Genomic DNA, 22,966 nt, shown 5'->3' on the forward strand with positions numbered 1-22,966 from the left:
TTTAACAAAACAGCAAGAAGGCAAGTTAACATTCTTTACAGACATAAATAATAACAAATCACGCAAATACAAACTTTTAACTTTGAACATAAGTCTTTATTCTTGACCGAAATATATATACACAAGTAGAATCACATTTTAGTGATTATAATTCATAATGTTTGACTTCTTCAGGCTGTTTTTCAGGATCTCCTCCTTTCTCTAAGTACAGGTCATTGAAGGGATATTGCTTCGGTGCCTGGAAAAAAACAAAAGACAATTACTTTAATGAAACCTTGTACACCAACAGTGTTACTGTACAGAAAAGGTGATTCTAACTTTAACATACACTGTTATATAATTACTGAAAATAAAATATTTACTAAATATAATTATGGAGATCATGTGTTTTGCCACGTTTAGTATCTTCCTCTGTATCAACAATATCAAATCGGCCACTAGACTGCAAAAGAATCTAGTGTTAATAAGAAATCTTTATTAACTAGGGTTAGTTTAGGGGTATTGCCTTGATCCATGCTCAACCATCCAGATAAGACTGAGATCAAACTGAAGAAGTCGCTTGGATAAGTGATGCAATGTTTTTCTTACTGATAACAGAACGTCTAGATGAACAGAAATAGCTTTCTGGGGGTTTAGAGGGGTCCATCCTTCTAACTCTGTATCTGGCTCTGACACCATGTCAATGTCAGAGACATTTAGGTTTTTTTAGAAAAAAGAAGAACAACAACAAAAAAGAAGGAAACCATAAAGAGTAAGTTATAGTGACTAAACTAAACTATAAAATTGAAAGAATGATGATCCAGCCATTTTTAAGCTGCTGAAAATTGTAACAGTGAGGGAAAAAAAACACCAACAAAAAAACAAAGAAAACCGAATTCTTGCATTAAGGTGTGTACTTACAACAGGTTGGTATGCTGGAAATTTCTCTCCAACATAAAACATAAACAGCATGAACCCAATGAAACCAAACAGTTGCTTGCACATTGTGGACCATGGCACAGGGCTGGGAGATGTATCCACACGGTTCCTGATGTACATATCAAAATCCCAGTGCATCTAAGAGGTAGAACAATCACAGATTAACTCTCAAACGCAATCTTAAATTGCTTATTTTATAATTTTAGTCAATTTGTGACAGCTTAGAAAACTGCATTATGCAAAGAGAGCTGGGTCTCAGCCAGGCTAAACTGAACACAGTTCCTTGTTAATGGTGCTGACCTCATTTTAGTTGCATTTTAGCCTGGGCCCTATCACAGGAAACAGGTTTCACTAAAACAGAGGGTTTTTAAAAAAACAAACACAAAGATCTGTGCAAATCTAGGTTTTCTGTTCCTGAAAGAGAGTTAACTTAAACTCTGATTCAATTACCATGGTAACATACTCTTTAAACCTATCCTGCTCACTGGCAGATTTTCTTCTCTGACTCATTCCCTCCTGCTGTACTTGAATCAGCTGAATGACACTTGGTTTCATTTCCTCATTGAAATATGTTTAAGACTACATGCATTTGACTGACTTTTTAAAATGCAGGCTTCAGACATTCTGTGTTAAATGGTAAACAAACTGGTTCTTATATAGTGCTTTTCTTCTTTAGCTGAGCACTCAAAGTGCTTATACAGCATGCCTCATTCACCCATTTACACAAGCAGCTTTTTCTATGCTCAATTGCTTTCTAGGTTAGTATTTTGCCCAAGGATATCTGGCAAGCAGACTGGAGCAGCCAGAGATCTAACCACCTTCTAATTAGTAGATGACCTGCTCTACCTCCTGAGCTACAGTCAACCATGAACATTGTGAAATGTGTTGACAGGTTCAGTTATTAAATGATATCAAACAATATTTTTTAAATGTCTGTCTGAAATTCAGAGTCTGAACCTTAACACATTTTCCACTTAAAATCCTCTCAATCACTCTAAGTGGGTTTATCCAGGTAGAAGTGACTCTGAATCCAAGTGCATTTGTATGGCTGGACAGTAGGGCTGGGCGATATGGCCTAAAATCCATATCACGGTATAATTTGAAGCATGTACGGTAACGATATATATCGCGATATATTCTTTTCTTCTGTATAACGTATTTTACACACTATAAGGCACACTTAAAATCCTTTAGTTTTCTCAAAAATCAAAAGTGTGCCTTATGTATTAATTCTGGCTGTGCTTACTGACCTCAAACCAATTTTATGTAGTACACGGCGCACAGAAATCTGTCAAAAAATGTTTTAGTACGACTTTGGTAAGCTATGAAGGCGCACTGCTTGATGGATTGCCGGAGCATTGCGGTTGCCGTAGTCAGGAGCCTCACGCAGTGTTGCCAACTCCTCAGTAAGAAAAATTGCTATTGGCTGTCCTAAAAGTCACTAAATGACATCATTGCCTAATTTGCATAATAGGTCATACTAATGTAATTGTAACCTACGTTGGTGGAGAGAGAAATAACATTGTGGACGAGACATAAAGTGAGTAAAAAATGTCCTAAATGCATTTAGAATTTATTTAGAACTACAAATTAAATTTCTTTTAGGAATTATTGTTTTTTAATGTCACAATTCCACCCATACAGGATTAGGCCTGTATAGCTCTATAAAATCTTAGATATTTCTCATAAAATGTTTGCGTTTACTGATAAAACGTAACATTCTTTATGGACTCGTAAAGTTGCCCTCCATATTTTGAGTTGAATGTAAAACAGCTAGCATTACTTATAAACTATAAATCAGTAAATGTCTGCTATGGGCATAAGAGAGTTATCATTTATCAGTGAAGGCTGCTATTAGATTAGACCATAAATGGTGGAACTGGGGAACATTAAAGCAGATATGCTCTTTATTTACTTGTTGCCCAGGTGAATCCTGATATCAGAGCTACACCGATGATGTCTTTCTTTCTTTGTCTACTCATACACGTGCTAAACTCAGAATTAGTTGAATGAACTAAGTCTGATCAGCTGTTCTGGAACTGAAAACCCAGACCTGTCAATCTCAGAGTTAATCACCAGAGACTAGACTAGACTAGAGTTTGTTTAACCTGCTTCCTGGAAAAAGGCCTATGGTGGGCATAAACTAAGACTTTTAAACATAATGAGAGAGACACCCACATCTATTACCTCACTCAATTATATTTCATGTTAGTATTAACAAAAAAAAATCTGAACTCATACTAGAAAATATTAGTGTGATTGCAGCCTAAATATCTGAAAGAAATATTCTATATGGACAAGTTTGTTAAATCTTACATTTAATGGATATATAGTTTTAATTTTAAAAACAATACAATTCAGAAATGACAACATCATAAATAAAAGACAGGGTTTTTTCTGTTTTGAAATGTGTTTTGGGGGCTTGACTACACATGCAAGCACTATTGGTGCATAAATACCTAAAGCAACATACTTGTGTCCATTTGATAAACAAAAACGTAATAGGAAAACCTGTAAAAAGGTTCCACTCAGACAACCTAGACACAATTATTCAGGTAAAACTGCATAATTACTACTGCAATGCATTTCAAATAATCAACTGCTGTATGAACCATCATCATTATACTCATGATTTATTCAGAAAAAGGACAACAATAGCTTTTAATGTCAGTCGGTATCTTACCGGCTCTCCCCAGTTTCTCCTCAGGTCAGGGTGGTCCCATTGGTACCAGGGGTCTCTCTCTTGCTGAGATCTTTCTGGCAGTTTTGGATAATCACCAAAGCTACAAAAACACAGTAATTGCTCATTATTTTCTTTGAAATCTTACAGTTTGTTTGTGACTTAATGTTATAAGAATGAATGGACTGGACAGTCATTTTCGCCGTCTACATTAGCAGTACCGGCAAAAGCAGTTAGAATTACAACAACAATCATGAGACTTGTTAAAATTAAAGCTCACCCCTCTCCATTGTCGGGATATGGTTCATAGTCCTCAACCCTCATGTTGTACTTCTTTGCAGCTGCAGCTCTTTCCTCCGGGGTCTTCGGATATGGCCCAGGCAGGCTGTCCTTTGACAAGCCGGAGGCTGAAAGAGCAATAAATGCATACGTGAAATCGCGGCAGTCAAAGCTCGCAGGCTCAAAAAAGGAAAAATGAGAATTTTATTTTGTCTGCCTGCACCCTCATAGAAGAGCAGCCGCCAAGCTAGCCTAAGCCAACCTTAGCATGTCAAGGTTACGTCCATAGGAGGCTAAAAACGTTAAACCCTGATACACACCTCCTGAGAAATTCATTGTACAACACTATCAGACTAAGACACAACTAACCTGCTCTACATCCCGACAAAAGGGCTGAAATACCAGACCCCTTTCCCTTAGACAGAGCCTGGGCCCACCGTCGGAAACCAACACCAGCCATGTTTACTGGCTGCTGCTGTTCGACATACTCTGAAGTGCGCGTGCGCAAGATTTCAAGTACGGTTCGGCAGAAGGAAAAATTCCGTACTCACAATTTGTAAATAAAGGTAAATAACCGTTAAATACTCCCAGTGCACTTGAAAAGTAACACACTAATACCACTGATGCAAAGTGCTTCAGCACATATATTAAAACACTATATTTATACACAGTTTTAAGTATTTTAATTTTATGTTAGTTCATTATTCTACACCAATGATAAAGAATATTGTTTTCTCTGGTCATTACCGGATTAAAACTGTTTTATACATAAAAACATATATGAAGATTTAATACAATTTAAAACGTACTAAGCTAGATTCAAACTATTTGTTTTTAGACCTCCCAAAACCAGTGTAGTTTTTGAGTATTAGAAGTTCCATCAAATAAAAAAAGTGGGGGAGTCATAACAACAAAGAATAAAACTCCATCCATTCATCCATTTCCATTTTCCAGCAGTCATAGGGTGAAAAGTGGGTACCACCTGGATAAGTCGCTTATCTATCGCAGTTTTAATAAATTCTATACAGTGATTCATCTGTATTGACAGTCTAGTAATGTAATATATGTTAAATGTAGAAATAATACTGAAATTCTATTGGCAAACTAAAGTAACAATAACCATGTGCATATTTTTCATATAGTGTTTTATTTACATCTGTTTTTTTAATAGCAGACACCATCACATTAAAGAATAACGTGGCAGTGACATGAAAACGCATTAAGTGGCAGAAGGGAACTTGTTCTCAAAGTGAATGCACTGAAGCTCCAAGACACGTTCCTCTTCCCATCAGATCCAGCTCAGGTGCACTTGTGCATTTACTGGGGGATCGTCACTCTGCCACCAGCGACATATTGAAAAAATCCATCAGAGAAGTTCTGCTATGTCTTTTTCCACTTGCACAATGGGACAGTGAAGTTCATACCTGTAGCAAAGGGAAAATGCTGAACTTAGTAAAATTGAAATCACATGAAGGGTTTAACTCATGGTCTATGGCTTTACCTTTTGAAGGGCATGCCATTTGCAGTTATGAGAAACTTCTCAAAATTCCAGCGAATGTCATTGACTTTGATCGGAGACCAGTAGAATTTCTTTATGTCTCCAATAACAGGGTTGACAAATGGCAAAGATTCCTGTGGTGAAACAGGGAATGACATGGTATCTGAGTTTTTCAGGGTTAAGCACCTGCAGCGCTGATAGGAAAAAAATAAACTATATGGGTAATAAATCCATTCAGTGAACTTATAACTTCCAGCCTTCAATAAAACGCAATGTACCTTCAGAAAGGTGAAAAGAGGATCTTCGTTTAAACCATTCACCTCAATCTTGCTGAAGACAGGAAACTTTGGCACAAAGCCCCCACCAGGTCTGACATACTTCAAAATATTGAGCATTTCATGATTCACCTCTGCACAGACAAGCGTAAAAAAAAGTTAATACTTCTGTTTTTTGCACGTGTGTATTCAAAACCTTGTCTTTAAAAGAACTTGTTAATTAAAGTATCCACAGTGCATCTAATAGAGCTTGTATATGGTGGAAAGAGTTTTTAGATTCCTTAAGTACAAATAGATTAATGCATTATAAGCAGACTTTTAACTTCTATATCGTTACAATGATGGATAATAGTAGTAGTATAGTTGCTCATTGCTTCAAGTTAATATGGCCGTTGTTTTAAATAAAACTTTTACAAAGTTTTTTTAAATTCTATTGTGTGCTCTGTATCGTATGAAAGACAGCGACTGTCCTTAATATCATCATTTCAAGAACAAGCTCTGCAGAGTCTCATGCTGTTCAAACCTTCTGTTTGCGAGGGGCAATCAATCAGAAATTAAAGATAAAAAAAAATCTGGTTTGTTTTGAAGTGTGGCATGCAAAGCTCCCATAACAGAACAATACAGGTCCCTATTATCCACCTTACCAGGTGATTGGAGACCAAACTGGTTGCAGGGGAATCCTAAGACAGTGAAATTGAGGTGGCCAAACATTTCCATGAGTGCATTCAGTCGGTGGTACTGGGAGAACAAGGCATAAAATCAATCGCCTTCAATATAACGAGTTAATGTGGTCTGACAGTAATCAGTCAACTCTTGCAGAATATTACCTCCTCTATTGTTGACCCTCAGAATGTTGCAACGTTGACGATGAGAAGCACTTTACCTCTGTAGTTACTGAGTGGAACCGGCTGTCCATCCAGGGTCTCAGCAGAGAAATCATAGACTGATTTATTTGCCATGCTTGTTCTTTAGCTTGTCTATGTGACTGCAGTCGGTCAAGAGTGAGTATTCACTCAACTAGCCTGTTGGCTCGTCTCATCCACTGAAACATAACTCATGGGTCAGCAATTGTTCAGCATGACTGACTTCATTGTTCTTCTGGCCAGAGGTGAGCAGTCAACATGGCTAATTGTTCAACACTTGTATACCAAACATGTGGTTGTAAAAAGTAATAGGCAGCCAACTGCAACCAGAAAAGTACATATTAAACATAAATATGGATCTTTGCTTTTAGCAGTAATTATCTGAAAATCTTTGCTTAAAAACAGTATGCATATGATATTTCAAACTACAACAAAGCTAATAAAGTAAGCCCTTGTGGGCTAACAAAAAATTTTTTGATTATTGTATGATATGGTAACAGGGTTAAAATTAACAGGGGTGCGCAAGTTCTCATGGCTGAATTGATCTATTACTTTTATTTGTACTTTTTCAACAACTTTTTCAACAACTAGTTCTACATTCTGTGCCGGGACAGGTTTTAGATATAGTTTTTTGTGCATGGATTTGTTTCAAATTCAAATTTGTATAGAGTTGTACAATTACAAGATGGAAGTTATTTCTTTTGTGTTTAAAGTGAGTACATTATTTTTCTTTTGTTGATAATCTCTTCATAAATGTTACTTTGTAACTTACTTCGAGGTACTGTATTAAACTGGGGAAAAAATCAATATAATATTTTTAAGAAATGCGCATGAAATAAGCTAAATATTTGATTGTAAGAAGATCCAGAGATCTTTAAAAATCAATAACAAGTTTTCATTTATTACAGTTATGGCAAATCAATCTATAAATTGTTTTGAATATTACCATTGACGTCAACCCGGAAAATTACAACTGCTGAGTTCAAGTTCTCCCTGTAAACCACAAAGCCACGACTATATCAAAGCTAAGATGTTAATTCTCGGGCATTCTAGTGCAGCACACTGTAAATACGTTTAAAAAATACAGTCTCTGATAGGATGATGTTTTAGTTGTAACTTTAGTTAACAACACAGCGCAACCGTGCAGAACTGGGTCTCTTTAGATTCATTAAACGAATGAATTAAAAATCAAATAGAAATTCATAGAAAAGCAATAGCTCTAAGTTGCTATAAGAGTTTGAATGTTTCCCCCGTAAGTTACTACTTCCTTCTTTGACGTGTAAATTTACATCACTCGGCGACACTTGGTGAGCCTCTTGTTATTTTGATCTATATCCTTCTGATTGTCCGTTAATGCACCATCAGGCTTAGGTTACACCTTGATTGCTTTAGAAGATGCTAAAGGAAACTATTTTATTTTGTCATCCATGGGAAGAATGATATGTTCGTGGAAACGTACTGTAACATAACGGGTTCATAATGGATGAAGAAGCTAAGATGCGAACGTAAGTGCTTTTCAGAGGGGATTTCTTTTGCGTATAAAACGGTCTGGATTCGTGGCCCCGGCATGCTAGCTTCGCGGCTAACAGCGATAGCTTCCAAGTCGCTGAAATGTAGATGGCTGCTCCCATTTATTGATTGCTGCTAACGTTCTATAAACTACCCATCTCCTTGACAAAGCTGCCATATCGTTATCTATTGCTAATGTTAATTGCTGTTGTTCTGTCTCCCTGTCAAAGCGCTTGCTGAAATGTAACGGTGTTTATAATTCCGTTAAACTGCTTTGCATCAGCACGCCGAAGTATCAAAGTTCATCTGTAACAAGGTTTGCTCCTCAGCAGATGCCATCTTTTGGACTTGCCCTGGGAGGATGTACTTGTTCCACATATTTTGTGCTATTTACCGCTGCAACACCTTGTCAGCCTCCAGAGGGTGAGCAAGCAGTTCCACAACCTCATTAAGGTGTACCTATCCAACTGCAGGACCTTTCATCTGTCCCCGGTAAGTGCTGATAAGAAATGACGTGATTTCCAGCTGCATTACATGCTCATAAAGGAGGCTGCCCTCTTTCTTCTTATGTCATATTTACAGACCTCACCATGCATTCCCAGGGAAGCATTTTGCTCCATGTTAAAAGACAATAAAGTTCTGCAGAATTTGTCACTGCAGAATTGTTCAGACTGGGTGTCCGATAAGGAACTGCTGCCAGTTATTGGCCAGAACCAACATCTGCAAAGGGTGGACATGAGCGGGTGTGCATGTCTCACCCGCCACTCCCTGGTGGCTGTGTCCTTGAGCTGCATGCACCTGCAACACCTTGGCCTGGCACACTGCGAATGGGTGGACAGCCTGTCCCTGCGCAGCCTGGCTGACCACTGCGGGGGGCTGCAGTCCATCGACCTCACCGCCTGTCGCCAGCTGAAGGACGATGCCATCTGCTACCTGGCCAAGAAGTGTTCAAATTTGAGGTCTCTATCGCTGGCAGTCAATGCCAACATCACCGATGAGTCAGTGGAGGAGGTGGCCAAGAACTGCAGGGGTCTGGAGCAGCTGGACCTGACAGGTTGCCTGCGGGTCAGGAACCAGTCCATCAGGTATGCGATATCTTATTTTAAAGAGTAGTCTAACTGACTTTGAGCTGTTCCTTCCCACGCTTTGTTATCAACTAGCTCACTTGTTCACCCTTCCATAAAATCTTCTGCATGCTGTGCTCACAGGACTCTTGCAGAGTATTGCCCAAAGCTGCAGTCGCTGAAGGTGAATCACTGCCACAATGTGACAGAGTCTAGCCTCGATCCTTTACGGAAGCGCAATGTAGTGATTGATGTTGAGCCGCCCTTACAGAGGGCACTTGTACTTCTGCAGGATGTGCTAGGATTTGCACCATTCATCAATCTCCAGATATAACAAGTTGATAGAAGGTAGATACAATCGGCCTTATATACACAATTATATATATATACACCTTCCAATCATCTTTATATAACTTATATAAATATAATAACAACAGATAAGACTGACTGATTTCAACCTGTTATTGTGTTACAGGTGTCTTCATATCTCACTTTCATCTGCATCACATGGGCATGTGTTGCTCTGAGAAAGTTAAAGAACACACGAATGTGTTGCACTCAAGCTTTTGTGGAATGTGATTAATGATACATGTTTAAGAAGGACTTGAAAATATCATCAGTAAAGTTAGCCATGTACTTTTAAGAACTGCTGCCTCGTGTACAAAAGAAACCACTGCACTATTACTTAATCATTTGGTGTGATGGGTATAATGTATAAACAAGGTACAGTGGAATTTTTCTTTTTTTTTACCAACCTGTCACCTTATGTTTCATTTGGAAACATTTAAAAAAAATGTTTGAGTTCAATTAAACATCTCATTTTGCATGTGTGTGCCAGCTTAAAGGTTCATTTCAACCAAATCGCACAAAAAAAACATACTCGCACTTTCCACTTAATTGTGTAAATATTTGTTTTGTTTATTCCGATTTTATTATCTCCACTTCTGCGTCTTCTGCTGCCACCAACAAACAAGGAAAGTGGATGCAGTTTTGTTTCCGGTGCTTACTTAACGTCTTCCAGAAATGATCCTGGCTCCTCAGGATCATCTGTAAAATCTCACTGCTGTCAACAGTTTCCCAGTGAAAGCTGAGATGAATTGCATGGTTACATGTACAGTGTAATGAGTAGAATCTTTTTTTTTTTTTTCTGTGATGTGGGTGAAGTTCCCCTTTAATTCATAATATTAATAAATACATAGCTTTTGAATAAGTATAAGAATTTATTATGACTATTTCCCATTAAGTCCCTTAAATGGCTTTTGTAAAAATGACCTGTTGACATGTTGTTGGCCTATGAATTATGGAAGTACTATTAAATTGTGAAATACTGCCAAAAATGACACTTGACTTTGCTGTGATGGAGTTGTCTGTTTACGCCCTTACCGCCTCCTATAAATTTGAAAATACCTGTTTGGTGCAAGTGCTTCTTTTTATGAAAAAAGAAAAGAAATCAGGATAGTACTCGAATAGTTTAGTTTTTTCCTTCTTTAAATGTAAGGAAAAAGTGCTGCTTTCCTGCCACTGATGTGAATAATTTATAATTATATTAAATAAAGTGAGCTGAAACTATCTGAATTACATTTTGTGGGATCAGAAGCTAAAATAACATAAAGAAAACTTGTCTAAGACAAAGGGGAAATGCCCAGGCCACATTTTATTTTATTTATGTATTTTTTTCAAATCAGTGTAGATGAGCTCATATATATATATATATATAAATATATATATATATATATATATATATATATATATATATATATATATATATATATATATATATATATATATATATATATATATAGAAAGTATGATAATAAAAAAAAACATACTTAAAAAGTAAGTGCTTATGAAACATTGATCAGGCAGTTAGACATAAATATGCTGACCAATGAATGCATGCAGGCTTTTGCTGCTGGTCAGCCAAATGAATGACAGATGTCAGATGGCAATGGTGATCGATCATATGTTATTCCGTACTGTGAATGGCATCGCTACAAAATTTTATGACTGCAAAGTGGCTTGGATAAACCGGGGCTTTGCCTCTTCCCTTCACCGGCACAAGGTGGCAGCAGTGAGTCAGGATATTTGTCAGTTTAATCCTCTTTGCTTGACTTTTACACTACAGAACATGAAATGAGAGAAAAAGCGCATGGTGTTAAATTTCCCACTACAGCATCAATAGTACAGGAAAAACACCAGTTCTATCTTTTTCAAATTTAGCGGAAACTGTGTTTGACAGGTAAGTCTGTCTTAAACCGAAACAGGCTCTTTGACTCAGTGAATATAAAGTTAAGAATAAAGGCTTCATATTGTTGCTACTGCTACTTGTTAAAAATCCCCCTTACAGTTTCCTCTGGTGGTCCAATTGGCAGACTGTTGTATCTTGTATCTTGTCTCCGTGACAACACAACAGGTCTATTTTCCACTTGATGGCATGGTTTACCCCATCTGCTGTGTGCTGTCCACAAGCTGAATTTGCACCAAGAGAGTTGCTTTTGAAGGGCTTCAGGGATCGACCGGCATCCTTCTGTTGGCTGTGCTGATCATCATATTGTATCGCTGTCCCTCAGCGGAGGCTTCACTGTGTCATTAGTTATAAGGTAAATCTTGAAATTTCAATTCATGTTGCATATGGTGGTGTAAACATCCAGATTTAGGCAAACAGAGAGAGAATTTCTTTCAGCAAGATTTTGAGTTAAGACTACTTCTCCTGCAGAACAGATGAAGCATCCTGATATATGCAAATAGGACAAAATACCCACCTTCAGCCTTAACTTAGCCCAGCAGTTGTTTATGTTTGTTGCTGCTCAGCAGTCAGTGGGTTAAAAACATTTCAGACTACATTCATCATGTAGGACCTCAATTAGCATTGATCTGTAGGGGGGGAAAGAAACATTGCTGCGATATCATATACCGCGGAGCAATTTCAGTTCTAATGATTGAGTGTGTGGGGGGATTTTTCAAACATAGGCAGCCAAACATATTTTGTCTTCCTGTCAATAATCTGGCACTTGTCTAAATTATTGATCAATAGCAACTGATCATTTTATACCAAGGCACAGGAGTGAAGTTGGTTCATTATGCTGCAGTTTTAGCCTTTGGCATTGGCTAATATATTGTACTTATTAATACAAAGAATAAATCCATCTTTAATCTCTGGCTGCTTTTAAAGTCCTTGCTGACATAGTAACTTACCTGTTACTAGAATACCTGAGTTTCATTTATATTTGCTGTGGCAGCTGATTAACTAACAAGGATTAAACAGAGGCCTTCCTCACAGCAGACATTATTAAATGCTATTGCAGAATACATATAGATGTACAGGTATTATTGATGGCTCAGTTCTCAGAATCTCTAGTTATGGTTTATTTCATTTTGCAAAACAAAATCATGTGTAGATGGCCAGTGCCAGTTTAGATAGTTATTAAAAGTTTTAATAGCCACATAATAAAAAAAACTTGGGCCCAGGAGATAGATTCGAGTCTGTCAGACTGAGCACTGCAATCTTTTCACCCTGAATCTGATTCTAAATATTCAAATTGATCTCTAATATTGCCAGGGACTAACTAATTAAGCCAAATTTTGAAGTCACACCTGCTTTTGCATATTTGAAATGCACTTTCAGGACTTCTCCGTTTCCATTATTTGATCTTGACTTTGTCGGAAGCCGCCATACAAAATCCCTTTAACCTGAAAGTGAAGCAGCTAAACGCAATCCAGTCACCATTAATTGTATTATTTACACCTGTGCCGTTCCAACTGTGCCATGTCAAGATGTTTTCACTGGAACAGACCAATTAAAGCTGTCATCTTCTCTTATATTTGTCTCTGATTTTTCTGTGTAAGGGAAATCTGGAAACACAAACTAATCCCGCTTTCATACTAGTATAATCAGGAATTACTTTCATCCTTATGTTTTCTCTGACACTGACAGAAATGATAGGAACCATTCATTTACAATAATCCAGATTCTTATTATTTGCTTCCTTCTGCAAACAGACAAATTAGCCACAGTATACAATTTTTATTGATTGTCTTGTTTTTACAGTGCATTAAAATGACAAAGATCCAGTCTTTGTTTTCCTTTTGCTGAAGGATCTGGAGACAATCATATCCTTGGTGCAAACGATTTCCTGGTAAGGAAGTATCACTCAGAAAAAATAAAAAAAAGAATTCACTACTGTAGCAACACACATCCATCCTTCTACACATACATCTAGTGGCATGAACATTACCCAAATTCTAAATGCTCACTGTAAGGAGTGATTAAAAACAAGTAAATATGTATACAAATCAGCAATCCTAGAAAGTAAAACAAGTTTTAAAACAACAGATTATGTCTGTAAAAAGTTGAGTTACTTAATTAATTGTTCTTTAAATTAATGTTTGTAAAAGAAACAATATCACTGTTATTGCAATTTGAGCCTCATTAGCCTGTAACAGACATTTACTCTATGAATTCACAATGTTTTACACTGTACTTTTATGCATGCGTCTGTTGACATTATACTAATGTTTCCCATTTGTGCTCTATCCCCAAAGCATTGAGTTAAATACTTAAGCTAAATCACGTATGAATTGGGAAGAACAAGTGAAAAAATCCACTCACAGCATCAGTCAACTGAGTAATAAAAGTTCATTTAAATGTATCCAGGAATATTTGTAGTTATTTACTTGAATGCAGAATATTATTTTCATCTGCAGCGTGAATGAAAACCAGATCCTGCTCAAGAAATCAGAAATTGGTTTAGGATACTTTTCAGCCCTCTGTTAATTAAATGAAGTTCATATGAGGTGAAGAGAGAATTACTGTAGCTGTTCAGATGGGACCAATACTGTGTCAGAGATTTTGTTCATTTTCATATTTTTAATTAACAGGCCTTTTCCCTTCGTCTTCTTTCATTTATTTGATGTAGTTTATCTCCTCCAACCATTCATATACAACCTTATTGGATCCTGGGACTTAAGGATCCATCTTTTGGCCACCAGAGAAGCATAACTAATGACAACATTAAAGTGCCTTTGTGAGCGTAGCCATCAAAATGTCGATCAACCAAGCAGGAAATAATGTTGGATTTAAAAATTCAGCATGAATAAACATGTATGTTAGAATCTGCGCGGCTCATTTTAGGAAGAGTTTGAAGGTGTTGATGTACTTGTGAAACATCCCGATGAAATCACCAGGTCTTCAGAGTTCATATGTGTGGCATGGATGTGAGACTAATGAAAAAAAAAAAAGACTGTAGTGTGGAGAATCAAGCTAGGCACTGTTGAATTTTCAGCCTTTGAGCGGAGTGAATGACGGTGCCACACAAGACGTCTTCAGTGCACCATCCAATTGAAGCGACATTTGAAGCTTTCCTTGGACTCAGACCTGTCAGACCCATTAGCATCTGCTTAATTGCTGCACTCCTTGCTGCAGACTGGACAGGAAGCACATGGTCAGCTAGTTAGAACTCACATAGTTTATCTCTTCATTAAGACATTTTTGCCATTTTCTTCAATGAATAGAGCATCCCGGCGAGCGTGACTCACAGCGATTTACTACTTGCCTGGAGAATGTGGGCTGTTAGTGTTTGGGATTAGATTTATACAGTCAGCATTTGTGGTGCTGTGTTGTAAAATTAGTGATTGTGGCAAACTATATATAGTTTAGATTTAGATTTTAAGGACAACAGTTTTGCACTAGATTAATTATATTTGTTATAGTCCAGCTAAAAAATGTGCAAATTGTTTTGCTTCATACAATGCAAATGTAAAATTTTTTGTTGTGTGGTTGGAGAAACTGATCAAACATGGGAACTACTATTAACACTGAAACAGTAAATAAATAGTAAATGAGTATAAAATCTAAATATAACAGATAATGAGAATAAATATTAGTTGTATCAGTGACCTCTGCTGTAACTAAATACTGTAAATGTTGTAAGGGATCTTTGTTGCAGGCTTTGTCTTTCTGATTGGTAATTCGTGCAACCTACCAGTCAAGTTCATCTGACTTAACCCAACAACTCTTCCATCTGAGCTCAAATTCAGCTTTATAACCACTCATCAAAGCCCACATGTGCTCAGAAACAGTGAACCTGACATTGTCAGTATGTTTGTTCTTTCTTCTTCTTCTTCTTTATTTATATATATGAAGTTCACTACTTTCCTGCACACTATCAGCTAAATCTAACCGATAAGAAAGCCACTTCTTGGGCTTTACATGTGATATTCATCCCACCTATCCCTCTCTTTGGACTGAGGCCTTTTTTTTAAAGCTTCGCTCAATTTGGCTGCACTATAAACACACTGATTTACCTAATAGAGAATACAGTATGCATGATGAGGATTCATCTTGGCAGGAGCATTTTGCCCTCTGACTAATCTGAGCTGCTAAATTGTAAGAAACTGTGTTGAATTTATGTCCTTCAGGCAACAGAGATCAGAGTTCAGCATTCTGGCGTAATCACAGGTCACATCTTGTTATGCCTAGTGGACGCTGAAAGATGCTGGAGGCTCGCTCATCTTTTCTTGTGGAGGGAGACAAAGATCTGACTTTAAAAAGGTAACTTAAATACACTTCACAAAGGTTAGAGATTTGAATTGTGCAGACCACCAGCGTGTGTGTAATTTGTACAGAATTGAGTGAATATGATAATTTGTAGCTTGATATTGTCAACACGTTGGAAGGAATAATTAGATTAATGCTACATGGACTATTTTTTTTTTAAAAAAGAGAGCAAAATATCACCATGGCATCTCACAGTGCTTGCATCCTCTGTCTCATTTCTCTTGCCTTGCTTCATTCTCTATAAAGGAGGCTCTTAGCATTATTTGACAAATGGAGCACAAACAGCAAAATATGTGTTTAGTACATGCCTCGGCCCGTAGATTAATGACATTAACGAAGTTTCCATTAGCACAGCGATCAGGGGAGACAGAGGCGTCCATGCGTAAATCCACATGACTGAATCACTGATAAAAGAAAATGAAACACATCTCTATGGGCCAAGAGGGGCCAAGAAACGCCACTCCAAATTAGTGTGCGGCCCAATTTGTTGTTACTTCATTAACCAACCAGCATCTGTAGGAGTAGGGGAGGGAAGTTGTGACCCATCTCTCCTAAAAATTCCCTTTGTCGGGCCTCTTAGATTTAAAAAAATAAATAAAAATCCAAGAGTAGGAATGAAGGAAACGTATGCTAGAAAGGAGATTAGGTTTTCATATCTCTGTCCTTAAAGTATCTAATTTAAGATGAGGAGATATTGTTGTCATCTAGGATTGACGAAAACAATTACTCTTGGACAAGGCAATAAATTGCTTTAACACAAAATTATCTAGTTGATATGATTATAAATGCCAATATATATTTTTTAATAGTTTTAAAGTATTAAAGTTTAGCTGTAAAAATCTCTTTAGCAACTGAATTTGAACATAAAATACTTAAACTTTTCTAGTCTAATATTTAAGTGAAGACAGCGTGTCATTAATAAATGAAAGAATATGGCTTCAAGTAGTAAAAGAGGATAGGAATTTTTTTTTTATATAAACACTATTAATAGATTGATTTGCAAACAATATTCATAATGAGCTGCTAAGAAAATACTGGATGAATGCTGTAAGATTAAAGTCACAGCGCACCAGGCCTGTAGTGCATCAGTGGAGGTTCAGCTCTTATCTGCTGATGGAAACTGGCTGTCTGGGATGGGTAGTTCCTTATCTTCCATGGCCCAATAATATCCACGGGGGACCAACACTGTTTGGCACCCTGAAATCCTTTTTTCTACACCGGATGGGAAATCAGCCTGGGTGGATCATGGGGGCTTGAGACATGGAGGCCATATGGCTCAGTTTTATTCTCAGTGGAGTACAGGAGTTTGGGGTTCCCAGCTTCTAAATGTACACAGGAGATTTTGACAATATGTGCGGCGACAAAGACATTGTGACATTTTCTGTTTGTCGTTTAGCCATTACTGGCATATCACTGTGGTTGCAGTTTTCAGAACTGTTGAGGTCTATTTAACTCCATCTGTTGATGTGAATGTATAATACGCATACACAGACTAAAAATATCGGTGCGTGTTTTGAACTTTTAAACTGCTAGTCTTGCTAAGGTAAATTTAATTTTCAAGAAAGCCCAGAGAACAAAAGAAGACATCAGTCAGACATTAAATGAAACCACTCACTCACCTGTCTACAATAAAAAATAACCATACTCATTAAATTCCAAGTCCGACAACCAGCAATTAACACAACCAATTACAATGAAACCTCATGGAGAAAACCTTCCACAACTGGATGAAAAATCTAGGTTTAGACTTCTGGGATCCTTATACAATTAAAAGGACGATACCCGTGTCGACTTTATCTCATAATATTTCACTGCATAAATATGGATTGTTTAGGTTTAGGTAAATACTGTATTATGTACTGTACTTATGAGATTGTAGTTTAATGATGAATCTTTTTTTATAACCTATATTTCACCAGGAAAGCATCACTGAGATTTAAAAATGTATTTTTTTATGACTGATCCTGACCAAATAGGTGGCAAAAACAGTGAATCAAAGAGACACAACTAATATTTTACAAGTAATAAATAATAAGACTGTAAGATAATATCAAGAAGCAAGTAAATAATTAAGTAATAATAATAATTAAGTTAATCAAGTAAGTACTGTACCTTTTAAGAAGAATGTTTCATCCCTTAAAAGTCAATTTTCATACTATGAAATTAATTTATTTAGAAGTGCAAGACTTATGTCTTTGCCGGATGTTTTTTATGTTCATTTTGAAGAATAATAAGTTTCCTCCCCCAAAATTCCCAACAAAATAGCTCAAAAATTGCTTGACCTGTTAGTATAAGTTGAAAGTTAAATATGAAAACAAAGCTAAAGAACAGCTCCATCCTTAAAGCTTGACTGACAGGTCTAAAAAAGGGAAAGGGTGCACTACTGTTTCTGGCCAGCTGAGGACATGCTTTCCTTAGACTGGAAAAAGGGGAACATTTAGCTTCAAGTATTCTCATACATCCACTGTAATCCAGCATTTAGTTGCAGTAAGAAGTAGCTTTACTACACAACCGTCCAACAAAATGTTGTTTAGGATCCACAAAGTGCAAGTAATAACAAAAACAAATAATGCGGAATAAAACGTCTTGGGATGCTAAAGTAGGATGGGACGATACAAACTAAAACAAAGCAAAGTATAGATTAGACAGTTTGAATTTATGTGGCAAAAGTAGCTATAACATGACATATACAGTTGAATGAATCTGGTTATGTAGTAAACATGCATGTAATAGAGTAAAAAGGATTTTTAAAAATGTGGATGTTTAGAATAAGAATAGACAATCGCTGCCACTGTTGGTCACTTTATAATTAAAAAATTGACTTTTACATGCTTTTTAATATTTTGCCCCCGAGCCCATTAGTGGAGTACATGCAGACAGGAATTTGACCCCACTTTCTGAAGCAACCAAGTTTTCCCACGCAGGTGTAAGCCACAGAGAGGTGAACCTACCACAGCACAATATGTTTAGGACGCAGCCTGAGAGACCTCCATCGAACATCTTTATGAAGTAGATTGAGGACAATTTTCCTGCTGAAAGGTGGTCTACCTGGACGGCCAGGACTGCCTGCCAGCTGCATGTCATTTCTATCAAATGTGGCCTGGGTCTGTCAATTAAGAAAACACAGGGCAATCTGTGGCTGCTGAAAGAGATCCCCTTGGCCTGCTCCCAGGCTGAGAGACGGCCTTTTGTTCCCAGGCATGTCTCACATACTTTTAGAGCCCAGATAAGCTCAGGCTTCATGAAGCCCTGCTTTATATTTGCCCACTGTAATGTCTCTGTGGGGTCAGGGAATATGGGGAAGCACTGTCTGCGAAACGGTAATATCCCCCCTCCCACACACACATTATAGGGTCAGGAATAGAAGCCACAGGTTAGGTGGTCCAGAGGCCTGGCCAGGGGACTTTTTTTGCTGAATGATCCCCTCCACCCATGTGCCCACCCTTGATCCGTTCCTGCCTCTCATACCAGAGACATAAACTGCACAACAAGCAGGCAGCTTTAGCCGTTTCCTGAAATCGGATAAACAGGTACTCTATGCTGAGATCTGCCAGCGTGGGGGGAAGGGAATTTGTTTTAGTACCAGCCGGACCACCCACAGACAAGAAAACAGGTACATCAAGGTGGCTTGAAATATAAGAAGAGGGCAAAGGGAGGTTTGAGCCAGCAGGTTGAAGGTTGAGAGGGGGCCTGGACTGCTCGATGACTTAGTGTTACTGTGGTTTATCAAAAAGTAAGTCCTTAAAAAAAGGAAGAAAAATACTAAATATTCTTCTTTGACAATATGCTCACACATGAATCACATTGACCAGGCCTGCGTCGAACAAAAGTTTAGATCATGTGTGAATTTCGTCAACTGAGCTCTATCTGCGGACAAGATGATTTTAATTTTCAAGGTTTTATTTGATGGTTTTATTTAGGCTGGGATTATTTCTGACTCTAACTTGATTGTATTAGCTTTGTTTCTGCCTGTAACTGTAGCGACATACATCCATATTCGGAGTGACCAGCAGAATTGAACCTTCATTTTCACTGTTCAGGGCTTTCCTTTTCTTCATTTTTTTCGGTGGGGGTGAGGTGGGCTTGTGGGTAATAGGGATGTTTCTCAGTAAGCTTTGTATATGTCTAGACATAAATTGAACTCGATTCAGAAACAAGCTGCTTTTTGCAATCACTCTAAAAATACTTTTTTGAGTGAAATACAAGACATAATAAGATGCAATAACCACTTCATGTATCCTAATATATATGAAAAACAATCTAACATGATAACCCTCTTTGGTTAAATCACATTAGGATGTTGTATTAGAGCCTTAAGTAGCAAGTGAAGTCCCATCATGGAGCTTCAAGCTGAGTGTTTTGGCCTTTTTAGTCTGGGTGTTTTGAAACTGGACAAACGATGGGTGGATCTGACTGATAAACTGAGAAACAGTGCGGGCTCATATAGTAGCCACTGATTTATCATAACCTGCTTTGTAATTCTTTCTGACTCAGATAAAGAGCAAAAGTTACAAAACTGACACTATGTTGTGTTAGATAGTGTAAAACCAGAGACTGAGATGATAAATTTTCAGGCTGAACTGGGACATTGACTAAGAGCCAGACATCAGTAACAGACCTTGCTGAAACCCTTGTAGCTTAGTAAGAGAAAACATCTGCAGCCTGTTTCCAAAATCTTCTTAATCCAAGTTTAACAAGTTTACCAATCAAATATGGGTTTAATATCAGCCCTCTTCCACACTGGTGATCTGTCCAGGGTGCACCATGTCCCTCACCGAGTGACAGCTAGGATAGGCTCTAGACCACCACAATCATGAATTGGATAAGCAGAGGAAAAGGAATGGATGGATCTCAGTGTAATATTAAGATGTCCACATACTTTTGGTCATGTAGCATTTGTTAGAGGTGTTAAAATAGACACTGTTATTTGCATTGCTTCTTATGTTTTTTTCTTTTAAATGTTAATAGCCGACATGGTGATTTCCTTCATCATTGTCAGCAAATTGCCCATGCAGGAGTGAAGTATTTAACGTCCAGTAGGGGTGTGGTTCCATTAGATAGCTTTAAGACCATGCTGAGTGCTCTTGAAAATTAGTTTTTTGGCAACTTCCTAGGATGCACAGCCTCCCAGCAAGCCACCAAGGCTTTGTCAAGACTGTGCTGGTTTAAGCTTGCAGCTTTTCAAGGCTCCCATTATGCCTGACTCAGTCGGGCAGAAAGCGAAAGAGCCTTTTCTGCAGTCATGTGGGCATACTGGCATTATACACAGTTCAGTATTAGATATTTGTGAGTCATATAAACAGAAGGGAGGGCACTGAGGCTTCGTAAAGAAAAAAAAAAACTTTATAATTGGGGAGTTATATAAGTGCCTAAATCCTCCTCCAGGGATTTAATTTTTCCCCCATTGTGTGTTTTCAAAAGCAGGAAGACCTCACAGCAGCGGTGACAAATCCTCTGACACAGAAATCACTGTGGTACAGTTTAAGGACTGTAAATGAAGTCTTTGAGTCTTCAGGTGAGGGATATTTAACTGTCTCATAGTCTTCATTTAAAATGTTGCACTATATACCTATAACTAGTTACTTTTGCTACTTTTTTCTTTGTATGACAATTAAGAAAATGGATTTATAACAAGCTGAGAAGCAATGCCAAGAAAAAGATTGGAGACAATGTAAGTGTCACATTTGATGGATTGGATATATTTAGATCATTTTGATAACCCGCCTTCAAATATATATTTACCCTCTCCTGAAATCACTCCAGTTTTTGAGTCTACTTTTAGACATTCAAGTCTATTTAGCCTCATGCACCCTTGTGTAGATTTGTTATGGTTCTTTTCTTCCTTCTGTAGCCTCCCCCAATTATAAGCTGTATAGATTTCCCAATGGTGAGTCCCTGTCCTCTCTACACGTCTACAGTCTGCATGTGTATCAGTGTGTTGGGTCCGTGTGTGTGTGTGTGTGCGCGCGCACGTGCATGCGCAGCTCCCTGTTGGCCCAGATGCTGGGGTGTGTACAGTGTGTAAATCTGGGGCTAGTCGGGTCACTCAGGCATGACCTGGACTATGTCGAGGCTTGTCTTCTGAGTGCCTCCAGCAGTGTTCCCCTCCTCAGTTCTGACCAGCCAGCCTCACAAACAAGGATTTAGGTCATCTTGACCCCCCTTGCATCACCCGTGAGTTTGTTAACGTGGCTGGGAGTCACTGCCTCTGATGGTCTGTGGTTGCAGAGTTCAAGATACAAAAAACGTTTGCCTTGTGCTTTCTACACCAGAGCATATGCATTAGGTGGTTTCAGTTATTTTTTTTTTTGCTCAGCTGCCTTAGTTTTTTTCTTCAGGAAATCCAAAAATTTGGTACAGCGCCAACAAAATTTGTTACATGTGACGTCTCTTGCTGTAACAGAATCGGGCTGTTTGTAAGACAACACATACTCTGTGATCTGAAATCACCTAGTGTGTGCCTAGTGTGCTACTGACATAATCTCTTATGAGATTATGTAACAATAATAATAACAGATAATAACAGACAAAGTTACAGTGCTTAACAATTTTATTAGACCACCTGCAACAAGAAGCATAAATATTCTAGAAATAAAAAAACCTGTTGATAACTAAAGTAATATTGGTATTTATTAGGCAAAAATAAAATAAATTCACATTTTTTTTTTTTTTTTACCAAAATTTGAACTGTATACATATAGATAGATAGAAGTAAATAACTCTAATTTAGCATCCTGATCAGAAAATAATGATGCATTTTACTATTTTTTTCTACTTTTTTGTCAGAAAGCAATTTTTAGCATTAAAAATATAATTTTGTCTAAAGATATTACTGGTGGATTAACCATTACAGAAACATAAGTTATTCTGGTAATTACCAATACTGTTTATTCAGGGCAGCTGTGGCATAAAACTTACATTTTTTGGTGGTCTAATAAATTTGTTAAACACTGTATTTTTGCAATGAGCCTTTTTCTGGACTGACTGTTGATGTTATCTTAGATTATATGGGAGAAGCAGCCTCTTTCTTATGCTGGTCCTGGCTGGTCTGTAGCACTGTTAGCAGTGTGTCCCCCCCCCATTCACAGTAGCAGAAGTGAATAAAAAATAAAAAAGTTCTTGTGTTTTATCACCTGTGTGCTGCTTTGTGCTAGGATACCATTATTATATGGTAGCACTAGCACACATGTTATACTTTGTGTGGATTTTGGTCTTCTTTTCACCCTCTCACTCCTACAAATACCAACACACCACTTCACTTAAGGGAGTGCAAAGGCCTGTCCTGGAACAGGCGTATCACTAACATTTACATGGTGCCTCTGAA

General features: G+C 37.6%; 3 protein-coding genes across 8 annotated transcripts; 1 reads left to right on the forward strand and 2 right to left on the reverse strand.

Annotated features, from left to right (window-relative positions):
• Positions 1 to 74: 74 nt before the first annotated feature.
• ndufb8 (NADH:ubiquinone oxidoreductase subunit B8) lies at positions 75 to 4,383 on the reverse strand. The gene is made up of 5 exons (XM_040039106.1): positions 4,247 to 4,383; positions 3,879 to 4,005; positions 3,602 to 3,701; positions 901 to 1,056; positions 75 to 238 (listed from the first exon to the last, which is right to left on the reverse strand). Exons 1-5 carry the CDS (start codon positions 4,335 to 4,337, stop codon positions 146 to 148), a joined length of 567 nt encoding a protein of 188 aa, XP_039895040.1. The 5' UTR covers positions 4,338 to 4,383; the 3' UTR covers positions 75 to 145.
• A 643-nt stretch (positions 4,384 to 5,026) lies between these two features.
• On the reverse strand, positions 5,027 to 6,822 carry gpx9 (glutathione peroxidase 9). Its single transcript, XM_040039107.1, has 5 exons — positions 6,478 to 6,822; positions 6,295 to 6,388; positions 5,654 to 5,784; positions 5,379 to 5,509; positions 5,027 to 5,301 (listed from the first exon to the last, which is right to left on the reverse strand). Exons 2-5 carry the CDS (start codon positions 6,365 to 6,367, stop codon positions 5,244 to 5,246), a joined length of 393 nt encoding a protein of 130 aa, XP_039895041.1. The 5' UTR covers positions 6,368 to 6,388; positions 6,478 to 6,822; the 3' UTR covers positions 5,027 to 5,243.
• A 1,015-nt stretch (positions 6,823 to 7,837) lies between these two features.
• fbxl15 (F-box and leucine-rich repeat protein 15) lies at positions 7,838 to 21,248 on the forward strand. 6 transcript variants are annotated; one of them, XR_005696900.1, is made up of 6 exons: positions 7,838 to 8,018; positions 8,352 to 8,514; positions 8,605 to 9,107; positions 11,500 to 11,686; positions 13,135 to 13,222; positions 15,504 to 21,248. XR_005696900.1 is itself a non-coding variant. In XM_040039191.1 (5 exons), exons 1-4 carry the CDS (start codon positions 7,993 to 7,995, stop codon positions 9,418 to 9,420), a joined length of 882 nt encoding a protein of 293 aa, XP_039895125.1. In that variant the 5' UTR covers positions 7,843 to 7,992; the 3' UTR covers positions 9,421 to 9,434; positions 9,562 to 10,520. The 6 variants fall into 6 exon arrangements, 3 of the variants coding, with proteins under 3 accessions (XP_039895128.1, XP_039895125.1, XP_039895127.1); XR_005696899.1 differs by having other exon boundaries at positions 11,500 to 13,222; XR_005696898.1 differs by having other exon boundaries at positions 13,135 to 21,248.
• The last annotated feature ends 1,718 nt before the right edge of the window (positions 21,249 to 22,966 follow it).

Source organism: Simochromis diagramma, unplaced genomic scaffold (genome assembly GCF_900408965.1).
Source record: "Simochromis diagramma unplaced genomic scaffold, fSimDia1.1 OVJJ01000402.1, whole genome shotgun sequence".
Classification (NCBI taxonomy): Eukaryota; Metazoa; Chordata; class Actinopteri; order Cichliformes; family Cichlidae; genus Simochromis; species Simochromis diagramma.